The sequence below is a fragment of the Pyxicephalus adspersus genome, chromosome 8, assembly GCF_032062135.1.
Source record: "Pyxicephalus adspersus chromosome 8, UCB_Pads_2.0, whole genome shotgun sequence".
Taxonomy (NCBI): Eukaryota; Metazoa; Chordata; class Amphibia; order Anura; family Pyxicephalidae; genus Pyxicephalus; species Pyxicephalus adspersus.
The window spans coordinates 41,322,727-41,338,659 of NC_092865.1; the positions used below are offsets into that span (position 1 = coordinate 41,322,727).

The 15,933-nt window shown below is 36.7% G+C and overlaps 1 protein-coding gene across 4 annotated transcripts in view; it reads right to left on the bottom strand.

Moving 5' to 3' along the window:
• KIFAP3 (kinesin associated protein 3) overlaps positions 1 to 14,082 on the bottom strand; it is a 34,441-nt gene extending 20,359 nt beyond the window's left edge. The window contains exons 1-9 of one of the 4 annotated variants that reach the window (XM_072420157.1): positions 13,915 to 14,082; positions 6,756 to 6,887; positions 6,151 to 6,305; positions 4,545 to 4,606; positions 3,795 to 3,936; positions 2,769 to 2,868; positions 2,241 to 2,365; positions 1,413 to 1,511; positions 181 to 359 (exon numbers count right to left, since the gene is read on the bottom strand). In XM_072420157.1, coding sequence (XP_072276258.1) covers positions 181 to 359; positions 1,413 to 1,511; positions 2,241 to 2,365; positions 2,769 to 2,868; positions 3,795 to 3,936; positions 4,545 to 4,606; positions 6,151 to 6,305; positions 6,756 to 6,887; positions 13,915 to 13,946 — 1,026 coding nt within the window. In that variant the 5' untranslated portion in view covers positions 13,947 to 14,082. Of the gene's footprint in view, positions 1 to 180; positions 360 to 1,412; positions 1,512 to 2,240; positions 2,366 to 2,768; positions 2,869 to 3,794; positions 3,937 to 4,544; positions 4,607 to 6,150; positions 6,306 to 6,755; positions 6,888 to 13,840 lie in introns of all 4 variants that reach the window. The other 3 variants (XM_072420155.1, XM_072420154.1, XM_072420158.1) reach the window with 3 other exon arrangements.
• Between the last annotated feature and the right edge of the window lie 1,851 nt (positions 14,083 to 15,933).

Genomic DNA, 15,933 nt, shown 5'->3' on the forward strand with positions numbered 1-15,933 from the left:
AAAATGACCAGTAAGTTACCACAAAACATAACTTAAAAAGTAAAAGGTAAAAATTCTTCCACGAAAACTTAGATCCAAAGCACTGGCTACTGTAGTAGTAAAAAAAATGAAAACACATAAGGGGTTCTTTCTACTGTGGGGTTACTAAACTGAAATAATCCTGCTTGGCGTTAAACTTACCATGTCGTTTTTGTTTTCCAGAAAGATACTAAGCTTCTTTAAGAAGGATACCACAAGATATAGAAGTTCAAAGTTATCTCTGTCTAGTGCTTTCACCAGCATATGAACAATGTTCTTGTTCCTCATCTTCAGCTCAGTGCGGGTATCCTCAGCAAGGTTAAGTAACAGGTAGAGGGCAACTAAAAAGTATATACATACATAAATATATATATTATATATATACAAATTCAACTAAATTTTAAAAATACTGAAAAAATGTAAGTCATACAGTTCCTACAGCAACACTGTAAACTCTAAAGAGGGAGACCCTTTTCCAGCCAAATGTCTTTAAGCTGCATTTCTTCCTAATGTTTTTTTTTTAATCCATACACATCTGCTAATTAAACTCAACTAGCACACAGCTTGATACTATAGGGACTTGATGACCATGTCCTTGGGGAAGGAAAAACAGGGAAAAGGGATTTTTTGGATAGTGACTGGTGTTACAATGTAAGTTGCTGGCATATCTAATTCAAACACATTGTGATGTGCACAAGCAGTGTTTGGAAGAAAGCATTCAAAATATTAATTTACTTGGAATTAAAATTTAGAAAAGCAGCATTACAAATGGGTAGGTCTTTAGAGCTTTGAATGTGCTTTGAAAGGGGTCCCAGGCTAGACCCCAACATACAAATAAAGGAGCACACAAACTATTTTGTCTAAGAATATATAATTTATTGCTGTTAAAAATACAATTAGAGCAAATGTGTTTCCTAATAAAACAAAAATGAAAATTAATAAATAGGTAAGCTTTAATGTAAACAAAAATAACTAATTTTAATGTACATAAAAATAACTAAAATGAAAATACTTTGTAGGTATTTATATAGAGTGCAAGCAATTACCTAATATTTATATTACTTTATATATTAATGTAATTATTATTACATTATAAAAGAACAAAGCATTGCTTGTTACACACAGAACCACAACAGATGCCTTGTATAAGTTGTCTTGGAGAGAAAGGGTTATTTGAAATAATGCATATAATGTCATAAAAAAACTTGCACAATTAGGTTGTTGGTAATCAAAATGGGAGTGCAGAATCAGATGGTAATGTGTATGACAAGCTCTAAGCAAAATTTTTTTTAAGTGGAAAATTAAGAACAAGTACACTTTAGGAGGTCCCCTTTCCATTCTGATTTGCTATGATTAGACATACAGGTAATAATAATATAATCAGATACAATTACCTTGTAGGAGCTGTTCCTGTTTAACAAGAAGTCCTTGATATTTTTTGTATGCTTTCTCATATTCCTTTTTTAAGGATGGAGTGTCTGGATCATCATCAGGTAATAATGATTGTTAAGAAAAACAGTAAAAAAATTTAAAAAAATAAATAATAAAAAAAAATGGTGTACTTCAAAGTGAATATAAAAAATTAGCCACTGCCAAAAATGTAAGCGCAAAAGTATGTTTTAATAAAAATATATTTAAAGTATTCCAATTAAAATGTAACCAGCAGCAAGATGTTAAGCTTTGCAAGAAACCATTGTGTTTTCATGTCAAATTAGGTATAATATTATCAGAACATCATACTTCAGCAGCAGACGTTTCACTTTCCAGTAAATGTCTTGTTGCTGACAATATGTGCACAGGTAGAATTTGTTTTACATATCAAGGTGGTGCATACTGGACCATTTGCTAACAAGGAATGAGGACTTCTTGTTTTAAGATATAATTTTACATCAAAATTGTCAAATAATCCTCCTCATATTTGTATTCTATCATATTAAAACGAATGGTTGAAAAAAATGTTTTGCATCTGGTATTAAGCTGAATGAAGTTTTTACAATTGAATGGAATAGTATTAATATTAAAAAAAAAAAAAAGTAAGAAAACAGACAGCTGTGACTTTTTGGAGTTGTCACTAATGGAAATGAGTTACAGTGATAAATAAAATGTTTTTCTTGCAGAGCAAAAACTAGTCATTGAATACTCATAAATAATTATATAATTATTAACAAAACACAAATGATCAGGTTCATAGTAAGTAGTACTGTAAGTTACTGAAAGGATATCTGCTTTCTTTTTTTTGGCCAATTCTTCTTGCCAGAGTTCATGACGCTTTAACTCATGATCAATTATATTCATACAGAGAGCTCCTATCTTGTAATGGGTGATTAATCCATGAAACTGAGAAAAACTGGTAGAAACATAGTAAAAAAATATGTTAGACAAATCATTAGACACAAATATATTATACCTTAGACTTATATTTACAGAGGTCTGTTTATAAAGTAATGAATATTATATTCACTGAAACATTCCTTGGGAAACACATAGACCGGAAAATTCTCCACCAATGTTTCAGTGAATATCAGAATAATTGGCTTAAAATAGACCCCATAGTGTTTCTCATTTTGTTTTAGGTGGACAAATGACAAACATGAACTGTCTCCATATTTTCCACTGGAGGGTAGAAGTGGCGAAATGCCACTGGAGTGCCAGAATGTTCTACAACAACACCATAAGTTTTATTTATTTTAGTTTTAATTTAACCATGCAACATAACAATAAACATTTACTATAAAACTGCATATATTTACCTGGAAAAGCAGAAAAAGATGTAAATAATATTAGTGGCAAGTTCTACACTCTGTTTCCAGTCTTCCCTTAATACTCTAGCTAGGGCTCCCAAGGCAGTTTCTGAAGGGGTAAAACAAATTATTTTTAAAACATAGAAATGGGTCAAACACAGTTTTAAAAATTTCATACTGGGTTGAAATGGTTCAGAAACGTACCTATAAAACTGATGCAAGACTTCACCCACCAATGGTAATTAACCACTTGAATATTGGGCAGCACGGGTCCTCTGTGGTTAGCACTCTGGCCTTTGCAGCGCTAGGTCCCAGGTTCAAATCTCGGCCAGGACACTAGCTGCATGGAGTTTGTATGTTCTCCCCGTGTTTGTGTGGGTTTCCTCCCACATTCCAAAAACCATGCAGTTGAGTTGATTGGCTTCCCTCCAAAACTGATCTTAAACTGTATTAAAGACATATGACTATTGTAGGGGTATTGTGAATAGGTAGATTGTGAGCCCCTTTAAGGAACAGCTAGTGACAAAACTATGGACCTTGTAAAGTGCTGCGTAATCGGTTGGCGCTATATAAATACTGTGTAATAATAATATAATACACTAACCCCTTTTCTTCCTTTAGTCAAACTACACCATTCCCCACAAATCTCAGAGTGTTTAACCCCTAATTAATAAATAATAGTGACTCAAACTTGCAGGCAAAGCTACAAAGATCACAAAGAGACTAGTAAATATATTCACTACAAATACTTGGAAGTTAATTCCTGGTGAAAGGTACATTTGTTTCTTGCATAATTTGAATTCTCTGGAAGAAATTATGCAATTTATGTGGCCAAACAGTGGAAAAAAGAAATTAAAATATTCAATAATAGGATTGAAAATAACAGAAACAATTTAGCCTGGTAATACAAGTTTATGTCTGTCCATTGTGGATAGAGGGAGACCCCACTGTTCTACTATAACAAAATGCCAATAACAAACAGATTTCCAATTCCATTCCCTAATCCTAAAATCATTTTTATTTAGAAAAATTTACCATTCAGCAGTAATTCCTCCAAATTGTTTGGATTTCTGGCAAGCTGTAAGATCAAGGCAGAGCCCCGAACTTTATCGGGAATGTCTTCATACAACAATTCAATGTATTCATCCATGTCATTAATGTTAGCAACTTCGTCAATCTGAAAACAAAAAGGAAGCTGGGTGTTTGACAATGGAAATAGAGTATTTTCTTGCTAAAAATGTTTTAAACACTTACATAATTGTGACCAGTTATCTAAAATACTTGTGTATTGAATTCTATATTCATTATGTTTTATTAAAAATGAACTAAAGTCCCACTTTGAACTTTTACAATTGAGGCATGTGGTTTCGTTTACTGTTGGTGACCTTACCTGTCCTGAACCTTTTGATTGTATGCTGCCTGGACCACCTAACCTATTGTCCGTGACTCCGACCCCTTGGATACCTCGTCTGGTGGACTGATTGCCTGTGTATGACCTTGGCAGGGTATTCTGGATTTGCTTTAGAATCTTGTACTGCTTTATCTGTGGGCTCCTGGTCCTCTGCCAGCCCTTCCCCAGACACCACCCATTGTGCACTAAAGTCCTAAGAGCAAAAGCTGAGCACGAACTTGCTGCAGAGCATTAGATCTGGCATCTGGCGAGAACTGGAGCTAGACCAGGACCTTACATGCAGTCAACTAAACTTTAGGCACCTAATGCAGGCAATCATTTCTATGCAGTTTATATCCCTTAACAACAACCAAAACAACTATCTGAAAAAATACCTCCATTCCTTCAAAAGTTGGTGGATCTTTTGGTTTGCTGTTCTTCTTTTCCTTCTTTTCTGCTACCGAAAAAACATACAGTATGTGAACAGGATCATGACAGAGAAACTTATTTTAAAATCAAAATGTTAAATCTAATGATGAAAAGGGGAAACTTTCAGTTTGCACTGACAGAACTACCTGAGACTCAAAGTAAAATTAAAGTAAGAGAAGATATTAAGATTTACAGATGTAGTAATGCTGACATGAGCATTATTATGAGCAAAAAAAATTACATTGATCCACAACCATATTTTAATCATATGTGTTTTGTATATATTTGTACATTTGCTATTAAAGCAATTGCTATATGAAGAATTTTTAAAGTAACAAATATTACATTTTCATGGCCTGATTCACGTAAATCAACAAAGCAAATAACATACACCCACTACAGTGAAAAATATATATATATTTTTTTAAGAAATAAAACCTGTTTAAGCAAACTTATTTATGGAGAAATATGAAAGCTTCATTACTTTGTTAGATGCCAGTTTTCATGCTATGCTAAGGCTTCAAAAACAACTGTGCAGAATCACAATAGTGCATCATACCAGTTAACTACGTCACCTATGCTGAGGAAAAGGACAATTATATGAGGGGGTGCTGAAAAGTTCCTGGCTTTGCCCCCTTCTAGATGAAATAGAAAAATGCGTGTGGGGGCATATGACAGCCTAATATCTTAGTATGTAACTGAGCAAATATCAGATCTTTGTGATGTTTTTTTTTTTTTTTTAACTGTTTTAACTTTTCTAAGTGAGAAGCTGTGATGGCAGAGTCACAAGCAAGTTTCGCGTTGTTGGAGTTACAGGCCGTCATGAAGGTTTTGTTTCTCCAGGGAAAGTCAACAAGGGACATTCACACTGAGATGAAACCTGGCTCCACATCTATGATCGTGAAACCAAGGAACAGTCAAAGGAATGGCGCCACAGCGGGAATGGGTCCCACAGTGGGAATGGGTCCCCGTGGCTGAAGAAGTTCCGAACCCAGAAATAAGCCAAAAAAGTCATGGCGTCCATTTTCTGGGATAAAGATGGTATTCTGTTGGTGGACTACCTACCTCAGGGCTCTGGTATCACGGGACAGTATTATGCTAACCTCCTAGACCAGCTGAAGGAGGCAATTAAGTTGAAACGCCGTGAAAGCTGACCAAAGGCTTTTTTTGCAGAACAATGCACCTGCACACACGTTCAATGTTGTGGCTGCCAAATTGCACACCCTGGGTTTCCAAATGGTCCACCATCCCCCCTACTCACCTGACCGGGCCCCTTCGGACTATTATCTGTTCCCGAATTTGAAGAAACACCTCAAGGGGTAACGTTTTGAGGACATTTCTGACGTCAAAATATGCTGCTGAGAGCTGGTTTGCGGCCCAACCAAAAGACTTTTATTTGAATGGTTTAAAAAAGCTGCAACTACGCTGTACCAAGTGCATCAGTCTCAGGGGGGAATATGTTGAATAAATGTGTTATTTCATAACTCTGGCTCTCTTCTTTCTGGGCAAAGCCAGGAACTTCTCAGCACCCCCTCGTACATAAAAGCTTCCCGAAAAAATGATGCCACCTACCTTTACTAGTCAATCCATCTCTCCGATTCTGAAGATAATAAAGTAACTGTTCTACTTCAGCCAATTTGGATGGATGGATGAGTTTGCATTCCTCAACTACTTTTCGTGCCAAGGAGGAAATATCAGTATTGGCATTAAGACTTTTTAGACGTATACTAAGAGAAAAAAAATTGAAAAAGGAAAAAGAAGCTCCCATGAGTATATTTTACTTACAAATAAAATACTTTAACATTAAAGCCTCGTACATTTTTTATTCATATTTTAACCCTTTAAGGGAATGAGTAAGGGGTTTTATGTAGCCCTGTACTCATTCCCTGAAAGGGTTAAAAGTAAAACTTTTATAAACGCTTATGTCAAATCGCGGCAATTAGCAGTAAAACATGTCATAGGCGTTTATAAAACGCTTGTAAAAGTGCATAAAAACATATATAAACAAGGTAGGAACGTTTATAAGCCTTTTTAAAACCGTCCATGTAGACCCAGCCTTACAAAAAATATATACAGACCCCTAGTAGTAAACTAGTCAATAAGTGCCATCTGTACCTGATGTCATTATGGTAGAACATTAAAATGGTGAAGAAAAAGAAGAATTAATTCTAACTTACATTTTTTGACACTCCTTTCGCTCACCAAGCATGGGGTCACCCATCTCCCCGAGAATAGTGGCCTCCACTTCATAATGGACAATAAGAGCTTTCTCACTTGGATGGACATCAATGTTTCCTCCTTTCACTTTTCTATCAAAAATAGTAAACATAATAAAAGAAATTCAATGTAAAAATCATAACACTTGTTTAGGAGCTGCAAAGAATTCGGATATTACTGCTACTACAAAACACCAGAATCTGTGGGAAGGCCCAAGACCAGTATTAAAATGAAATAAATAGTCAAATTTGACAGATTGGTCTCAGAGCTCTTACCTTGTTGGTGCCATGAACAAATCATCACTAGTAAATAGTATTTTTCACAAAAGGAGTCAAAAGTGAGCTAATAATAAAACTAAATCTAGATTAACGAATATTGTAAATCTTCATTTGGAACCTTTTGCCCCCATACAGTCTCCTTTAATTTTTATTCAACCTTTTACCAACATGATAATGTTATAGGTATTGTTGTGTAATGTTTTGTGTTTTTATGTTGTTGTTTATTAAAAAATAGATTTTTTTACATGACATATTTAATAAACACATATATGTGACACAACATAATATTTATAGATATAGTAGGGGGATCAGTGCTCATTGTTTATAATATACAAAACTACATAGGACTCATCAGTTAATAAATGCCAATATCTGAACATTAGATCTGTAAGATAAATACAGCAGAGTGTCAAATATTAGGCTAATAACTACAAAAAATTCCTTGGAACACACTTATACAAATGTCCAAGCCGCACAGCAGCCTATGTACCAATATAAACGAAGACAACATCAAGGAAACCTAATGAGAATTCAAGTAGTTGCTATGAGACAAACTGTTGACAAGCACAAGCATTTGTAAAGTTCACAGTTCACTTCCTTCCTACACACATAATTTCACATCAGGCAAACTATGTCAGAATCTGTCAACAAGAAGAGGTGTGATTTAGCTCTTAATTAACAGTCACTATAAAAAAAAAAGTTGGAATTGTAAATAAAATTTTCCTTCTCTCAAAATTTTGGTAATGTTTTAGCACTATATTGGGTGAAAAAAAATATTTTTCTTTAAATTATATAAATAAATTTAAGAACAGAAAACATTAAGTTTGTTTTCACTGGCAGTATCCCAACTTCCAGTCAGCCATCGCTGTAAATATCTGAGTAGGTGGGCATTCTTCAAACTGCCCTTATAAATCTACCATAGAGCCAGACTATTATTATTATTATTATTATTATTATTATTAATCTTAATATAATTATTAAACAGGACTTATATAGCGCCAACATATTACGCAGCGCTGTAAATTAAACAGGGGTTGCAAATGACAGACGAATACACCTCCAGTGACACAGGAGGAGAAGACCCTGCTTGTAGCTTCAGTTTGAAACCTGAACTGAACCACTTTACAGCCACAAAAGGCCCAAAAGGGACAGCAGAGTTGGATTTTCCAGTAAATTCTCTGAGGCACAGTTATGAGCTTTATCCTAAATGTTGCTTGCAACGTTTAAAAAATTTAAAAAGTTTTATAAAACGTTACCCCACAATGACAGGATGATTCCCACGTCTGCATTCATGACATGAGCACAGCCGTGGGACTCCTCCTGACAGTGAGGGATCCCCTGGGCACTAGGGGTTAAATGAGGACAAGGCTCCTCATTCACCTCTAGTCCTTTGTGATTGGCTTAGAAAAGGCAAAGCCTGATGACAGCTAAAGCGTCATAACGATGTCCCTTTCCTCAGCCAATCAGGGAGCGGAGGAATCAGTGGAGCTGAATGACTACAGGCTGTCATTGCCGGCAAAGGGTTTTCAACCAAGTATTGGAAATTAACTTTTTATTTTCAGCTTTTTAATTTGTCCAATTACTTTTGAGCCCCTGAAATGAAGTGACTGTGTTAAAAAAAGGATTTAGTTCCTCACATTTTTATGCAATCTTTTTGTTCAACTCACTGAATTAAAGCTGGAAGTCTCCAGTTCAACTGCATCTGAGTTGTTTCATTTAAAATTATTTGTGGTAATGTACAGAACCATGAGGGTGTTAACTTCCAGAAAAGCTTCCAGGCTTTGGCCCATTCTACAAGTACATACAGTCGTGTAAAAAGAAACAGATTTGGGATATTAGGACATAATAAATACTTTTTTTTTATTAGGATAAAATTGATCTGGTCCTTAGCAGGTTCTAAAATTGTTTCATTCTAACCCCAGGCATAAAACAATACTCAACAGATTCCACTGTGGTAATATTTATTTAAAGTGGAACTTAAGTCCCACTTTACAAACTATAGGATCAGGCAGGTGTTTTTTGCTGAAATGGACAGGTGATGTGCCTTTAATATTATTATTGCCTGTCTTTCCCGCCTGATTGCAGTGTGGAAATGTGAAAAAGAAGAGCTGTGCATGCGCTGGCAATCCTGGCACCTGGCAATCCTGGCTTCCCTTGCATGTGACAGGTATGAATAAACTCCCGTGCGGTGGATACGTCATCCTGACATGGCCAAAAAAGGTGGCCAAATATTACAATGGGTAGCTCACCTGCTCTATATTATACAGGTATTACACAATAGAAATGTCTTAGCGGCAGATCTCCCTGGAGCACTTCAGCTTAACTCCTATGATAAACCACTCTACCAACTCAGTAATCTATTCCCTTTGCAATCTATGTTTGTCAGACCTTTACCTACCTCAAATGTACGCTTTTGGCAAAAAGATTTTCTTTCCTTGGTTGACAAAATCATATCAGGCTATCAATTCATAAAATATTGTTAACGAATCCTGGAGAGAAACCTAATTTAAAATAACGTTTTTCAGTCACAAAGAGGAAATGCTAGAAGGAGTGGCCAGGCTTCTGTAATGAATGTTACACAGCGTTCACCAAAACACCATTTATGGTCCTGCCTTTAGTTAGTGATGTTCTGACAAAATGTTTCACATTTTAAAAATATTGTCATGGACTTCTCTTTCCTATGGACCCACTGATATCCCAGATAATGCACTTGGTTGCAGAAGTTGAAGATGGACCACCATCTTTTTGTTGGCAGCCAGGAGATCCATTCTCGAAATCTTCCTCCACTAATGTTACTAGATGTTACCTCTTCCCTGAAGAAGATCTTTTATAGAGAATTATTAGATGCTGAACATAGTGATGACTCAGGAGTCACCTGCTTTCTAGGAAAATGGAATGAATTTATTGATAACGTGTTACCGCAAACTGAGAAGTCCAATAAACCTGACACATTGAAATACTCAACTTGTTACATATTAAATAAGGTCTTCTCTCACAATTACTGTGAATTTATTGTTGTTAGCTATATTCTTCTCATCCCATGGGCCCGCGATTTGTTTGTTACTGTTCAATCCCAAGCTTTTCATGTTCTTACAATGTTATCCACCCTTTGTTTGAGATATATATAAATTCATATATATTTATATATTTTTTTTTATTTTTATTTTTTTTTACTTTCCTCTTCATCCCCTTTATTTTCAATACATGCTGATTGATAATATTTCAACTCTTAGATTGTATATTGTACAGTTGCGCTGCAACTTCTGCACTTTTCTATATTTTTTTATTTTGTTGTAATTATTGTTTTACATAAAAAAAAAATTTAAAAAAAAAAAATCGATAAAATTTTGTTTATTGGCTGAAAGTTGTTTCTGGGAAGAAGATAAAAGTTGTGCAGGTTTAGCTGTCCTCACATTTGACTCACAAGGTGCTCAGGGCCAAATCATCACCCCTCCACCACCATGCTTTACAGTTGGTATCAGGTGTTTTTGCTGGTATGCTGTGCCTCGTTTTCGCCAAATGTAAAGCTTTGCATTATTGCCAGACCTCTCCACTTTGTTTCTTTGTCCAAAAAGCATTGTTGCTGAAGACTTTTGGTTTTCTCAGATGAAACTTTGCAAACTTAAGCCATGCTGCCATGTTACCTTTGGAGAGAAGATGTTTTTCTTGACAACCCTTTCAAACAAGCCAGACTCGCTTAGTCTCTTTCTAATTGTACTGTCATGAAGGGAAGAGAACATTCTATTTGCAGGATACATATATATGTGTACTGTGTGTCCTTTTGTATATAATTATTCCCAGAGTAAAAAGGAGTAACTATCCTTCCTCCCTGTATCATGCGTGGGTGCCAACCCCGATATTATACATGCAAAGGGTAAAGCCAAAGCAAGAAAAAGCTGGCAAACTTAAGGGTATTCAAATAAAAATAATTCATACAATACAGTACAACATAAAACAATCTAGCAGTTACAAAATTAAGTTAATTAAATAAGCTAATTAAATCTTCATGGGAAATAAGACTGGCTGTCATTTTCACCCCATCACTGGATCGGATGATCTTTGGCACATCCTCCACTGTTTCTCTCCAAAATTCTACAAGATAGTATTTGTGCATGTTCACCCCTAATGAGGTATCCCTTTTAAATAGCCCAATTACTATTCTAAAATACACAACACTCTTAGCAAATCCCCTGAGGAAGCTGATAGGCGAAATGTGTCGGGAGCAAGACGTTCTGTTTATGTACTTTTTCACTCTTAATTCATTTAGGGATCCTTTGTATAGATCAGTGGTCTTTTTTCCCATGATTTAATGGGAACGACGCAATTGCTTGACTGTTTTATATTGTACTGGATTGTATGAATTATTCTTATTTGAATACACCTAAGTTTGTCTAAACAAAAAACAGCTTTTTCTTCCATTGGCTTTTCTTCCTTTGGTTTTACAGTAAATAAAAATCATTCCAATGGAAAAAGCAATCTTACTAACTTTTCTTGCGGATTTGTCTTTGCAGAATTAAAGTGAGCTGCTACTAAAGACTCTAATGAGAGGTATCAAATCTCTGGAGAGGAATCTCAAAAAAAAAAAAGGATTTTTTGTTAGGGTGCATTCCCAATGAGACCATCGGAATTCCAGAATAAAAACTTAGGAGTACAAACAGACATCTGACTGTGAGTGTATGCAGGTTCACACCAGCATGCCATACTATCAACGTACAAGGAGGACTTCTTACATCCCCACAAAGACAGGATACCAATCTTTTCCTCATCTAGAGATAAACTCTTAAACTTAGAGAACATTTTTACTGTGCCACATTGTGTCTATGCAGGAAATCCACTAGAACGTTTAATGCTCCTGTCAGATGTATTCCTGCGTAGATAGAAAATGAACTTCTGCCTTGGACAGTCTCACAAAGTCCAGGTATGGAATGTGCATGATGACCAATATATGCCATGGCTGTAAGCAAATAGAAAAGGTTGTCCTGACATTTCCAGTTTCCTTTTCCAAACAGGCAAAATACAGTTCTGTAGGGGCAGAAACGAAGACGGAAAACAATAATACTAATAAGGTTATGCATTATGGAAACAGATCTATTGTATAATAAATCCAATTCAAGATGGTCCGGGCCCTGGTTCTGGCAGAATCGGATGTATAATAATAATAATCAAGAAGTAAAGAGTGCTAATTGTTCCTTTCCATCCACAACACAAGCATAATAAACTTCAAGCCAGAAGTTTGGAATGCCTCACATGAAGTCACAGGTAAATAGTTGTAATCCAAGTAGAGATATTTACATTGAAATATAAAATAGGAAGAAAAAAAAATACAAAAAATAAAACGGCCTTAAAGCATAACACAAACACAATATCAACTGTCATGAAATGCAAAATGTAGATCAAAATATAACAATGGAGAATACATAACCTTCCCTTTTAGCACAACAGCTTCACTGAAGAATTCACACATCATTCACACACATATAGTATTAAGCAGATTAATATCAAGAAGAGAAGAATCTATATCCAGATTTTTTAGCTCATTCACTCACATTGTGTTGCAGTAAAACGTCCATCACAGGGACACACAAAATACAGTTTACTGCAATCCAGTGCCATTTATACTGAATGACACATAGAGAGTGCAACACAACACACTTGACTATGGTCCTGATTTATTAAAGCTTTCCAAGGCTGGAGAGGATACACTTTCATCAGTGAACCTGGGTGATCCAACAAACCTGGAATGGATTTGAACCAGGATTGAAAACATTTGCAAACAAAGAGCAAATGACTTTTAAGAAATCCATTCCAGGTTTGCTGGATCACCCATAATCACTGATGAAGGTGTATCCTCTCCAACCTTGGAGAGCTTTAATAAATCAGGTCTTATGAGCGCACTGCAATGGACATATGTGAGACAGCTGTTAATTGTGATTTGCTGCAAAATGTGTCCAAAATGCTGAATGGCTGTAAAAATATGTGTTCAACTGGCAGGTCATTTACCACGTACTGCTAAGCATGGCAACGCGCTGAGTTTTTTCTCATTTATTTTAAATCAGGGGTCCGCGGCCCACTAGTCTGATAGCCGTCTGACAGCTGGACTGCAAGAGCACGGAGACCAGCAGTGGCAACCCCTCCAGCGGCATCAGAAGAAGAACCGTGCTTGGGGAGGTGGCGCACTACCCAGAGCGGCGGACCATGTCTTCCATATGCATCGCATGCTCAGAGCGGTGGGGGGGGTTGTGTCTCTGGGTGGGTTCTGGCACTATGGGGGAAGTTTCTTTCCATTTTAGTGACACACAGCTTCCTGGGCATGCGTGATCCGAAGTCTGATGGTTTAGTGATCTGTGAGCTCCAAAAGCTTGGCGACCACTGCTTTAAATGGTATACTAACATGCCAAGGCAGCCCCCCAAAATCCCTGGACATTGCAGCGCCACATTCTCTGTACATCGGGATTTGTAGTTTTGGACAAGCTGCAGGTCCAATATAAACTGTTCATTAAAAATAATTAAACTGACACAACGCAATACAGCCTATGTGCAATAATAATATGCAATGGCCTAATAGGGTCTGTAAAATAATGGCAGACTTTTACATGATGAAGCTTTGATGCAAACAAAAATGTACATTAGGATGCATGCCATGACAATGCGATGACACAATGCGATGACAATTGGATGACAATGCAATGACGCGGTGTGATGACACCATTCCGGACATTATATGCTGCACACATTTATATTTGTTCTTCTTTACTGGCTGCACATACCTGTATATTATCAGGATGTGATGTGTTATATGGCCGCAGCTCTATATAATAATACAGAATTTCCCGGTCCTCACCTCTTTAGATATCTGGCGTCCTCCGTCTGCATGTTGCCCGGTCAGAGCTCGGTACAGCGGTGCCGGTGATGATGACAGAACACACAACGTTTGTGTCTATTGTTGCCAAGGGAAAAGGAGCTGCCCAGATTCTCTGGGTCGCCGATGTGACGTGCGGTCACGTGACTGCATGAGGTCAGCTGACAAGGAAGTGAATGCGGTGGGCGGCGTGTCATTGGTCACCCACTGACAGTACACGGGTGGGCTGGGCACACATACATCACACTGCTATGTCATGGATAGTCAGGCTGGGCTGGGTGCTGAGTAATAACTGTATGGTCATTGTATTTGTCATTGTAAGCTGATGAGCTGGGTATAAAGCTTATATACACATTTCAGTATTGCAGATGTAGAGTGTTGAGGTTTGGCACATATATATACCGTATATATATATATATATATGCCAAACCTCAACACTCTATATATATATATACTATATATATATATATATATATATATACTGTGGTACCTTGGTGTAAATCCTTAATCCATTCCAGATCCTTGGATTTATACCAAACAAGATTTATACCAAACAAATTTTTTCCCATAAGAAATACAAGGAAGCTGATGAATCCATTCACATGAAAAAACAATCCTATTGTTATTGGTATATTATACATTGATGGGGATCTAAATAAAATTTTAAACACTGCTTAATACTAAAATACATAAATACAAAAGCAATTAGATGAAATAAATGAAAATCTAGCCTCTCTTTACCTTGCTGAGAAGAGTCGAGTGCCTACTAGGATGGTGCTGTGAAGGGAGGAGGAGGAGATGTTATTTACTTCACAGAGAGTTATAGCGCGGGTTGTTCACTGAATGGTAGTAACTGGCATACTGACACTCGTGTGCAGTCGTGGCTTTGTCTGGAGAGAGGTAAATAAGGGTAGCGCACGGTGTTATGACTCATTTTGACCCATACATGTTCTAGCACAAAGGTTGGATACCAAGCAAAATGTTTTTTTCACGTGCATGTGCTTGTTTGAACAGAGTAGCAGAGGGTTATGTGGTCTGCATAATTTTATTATAGCCTGTGTCCCCACTGGGGAGGTTCATCCCTCTATTTGCCCTTGATACTATTGTCACAAAGACAGGAAGTTAAGAGGATTCTTACATTTTAGATTTATCAAGAGGGCAACAAGTGAGATTAAGGCTATGTACAGACATTAGATTTTCATTGTTGGAAAGGATCTTTCACAATCTTTTCAAACAACAAAAGACTCAAAGATACATGAACGAGAGTTGTACATACAGTGCTGTTCTGCTCTAGAGAGGGGAGAAAACCAGCAAGCGGAACCCCACTGTGCTCTCTCCCCTTTACTTGTATTGAAGTCATTCGTGGATCCTCCAGGACGGATCCATGAATGAAATCGGACGAACGCTGTACACACGTCAGATTCTTGACCAATACTAGCCCTGAAGCGATATTTGAGAATCATCTAATGTGTGTACGTAGGCTTTTCTTTCCTGACTGTTTACAGTGGAAGCAGAAGAAACAAGCACTATAAACACAGTACTGTTAAGTTTTAGGGAGGGAGGCAATGGGAGAGTGACACCCTATTGGTCCGCCAGGACAGATCAGTAAATGACAACAGGATAGCTGTACACTTGCTAGATTTTTGCCTAAAACAATCACAGACCTTTATCTTGGGTGACAATTATGATTGTTATATTAAGGACAAATGTTTTCATAACAACTGTGATTACAATTATGCAAAACAACCCAATACTGTACATACACTCTAATGAAAGCTGCAAATATAAAAAGTTTTAAAACAACTTTAAAATATATGTTAAAGCGTACCTAAACTTAGAAATTTCACTTTACATAAAGAGGTAGACAACCTTTTTATGCAAGGTAAAAATTCTGTTTTGTTTTGTTTTTTAAAGTGCAACCTAAAACTTTTTAAAAAGCAGCACCGCCCCCTAATTCTCCATCGCCTAGGGCATCCGCAGAAGGTGTCTTTTCGTGCAAAG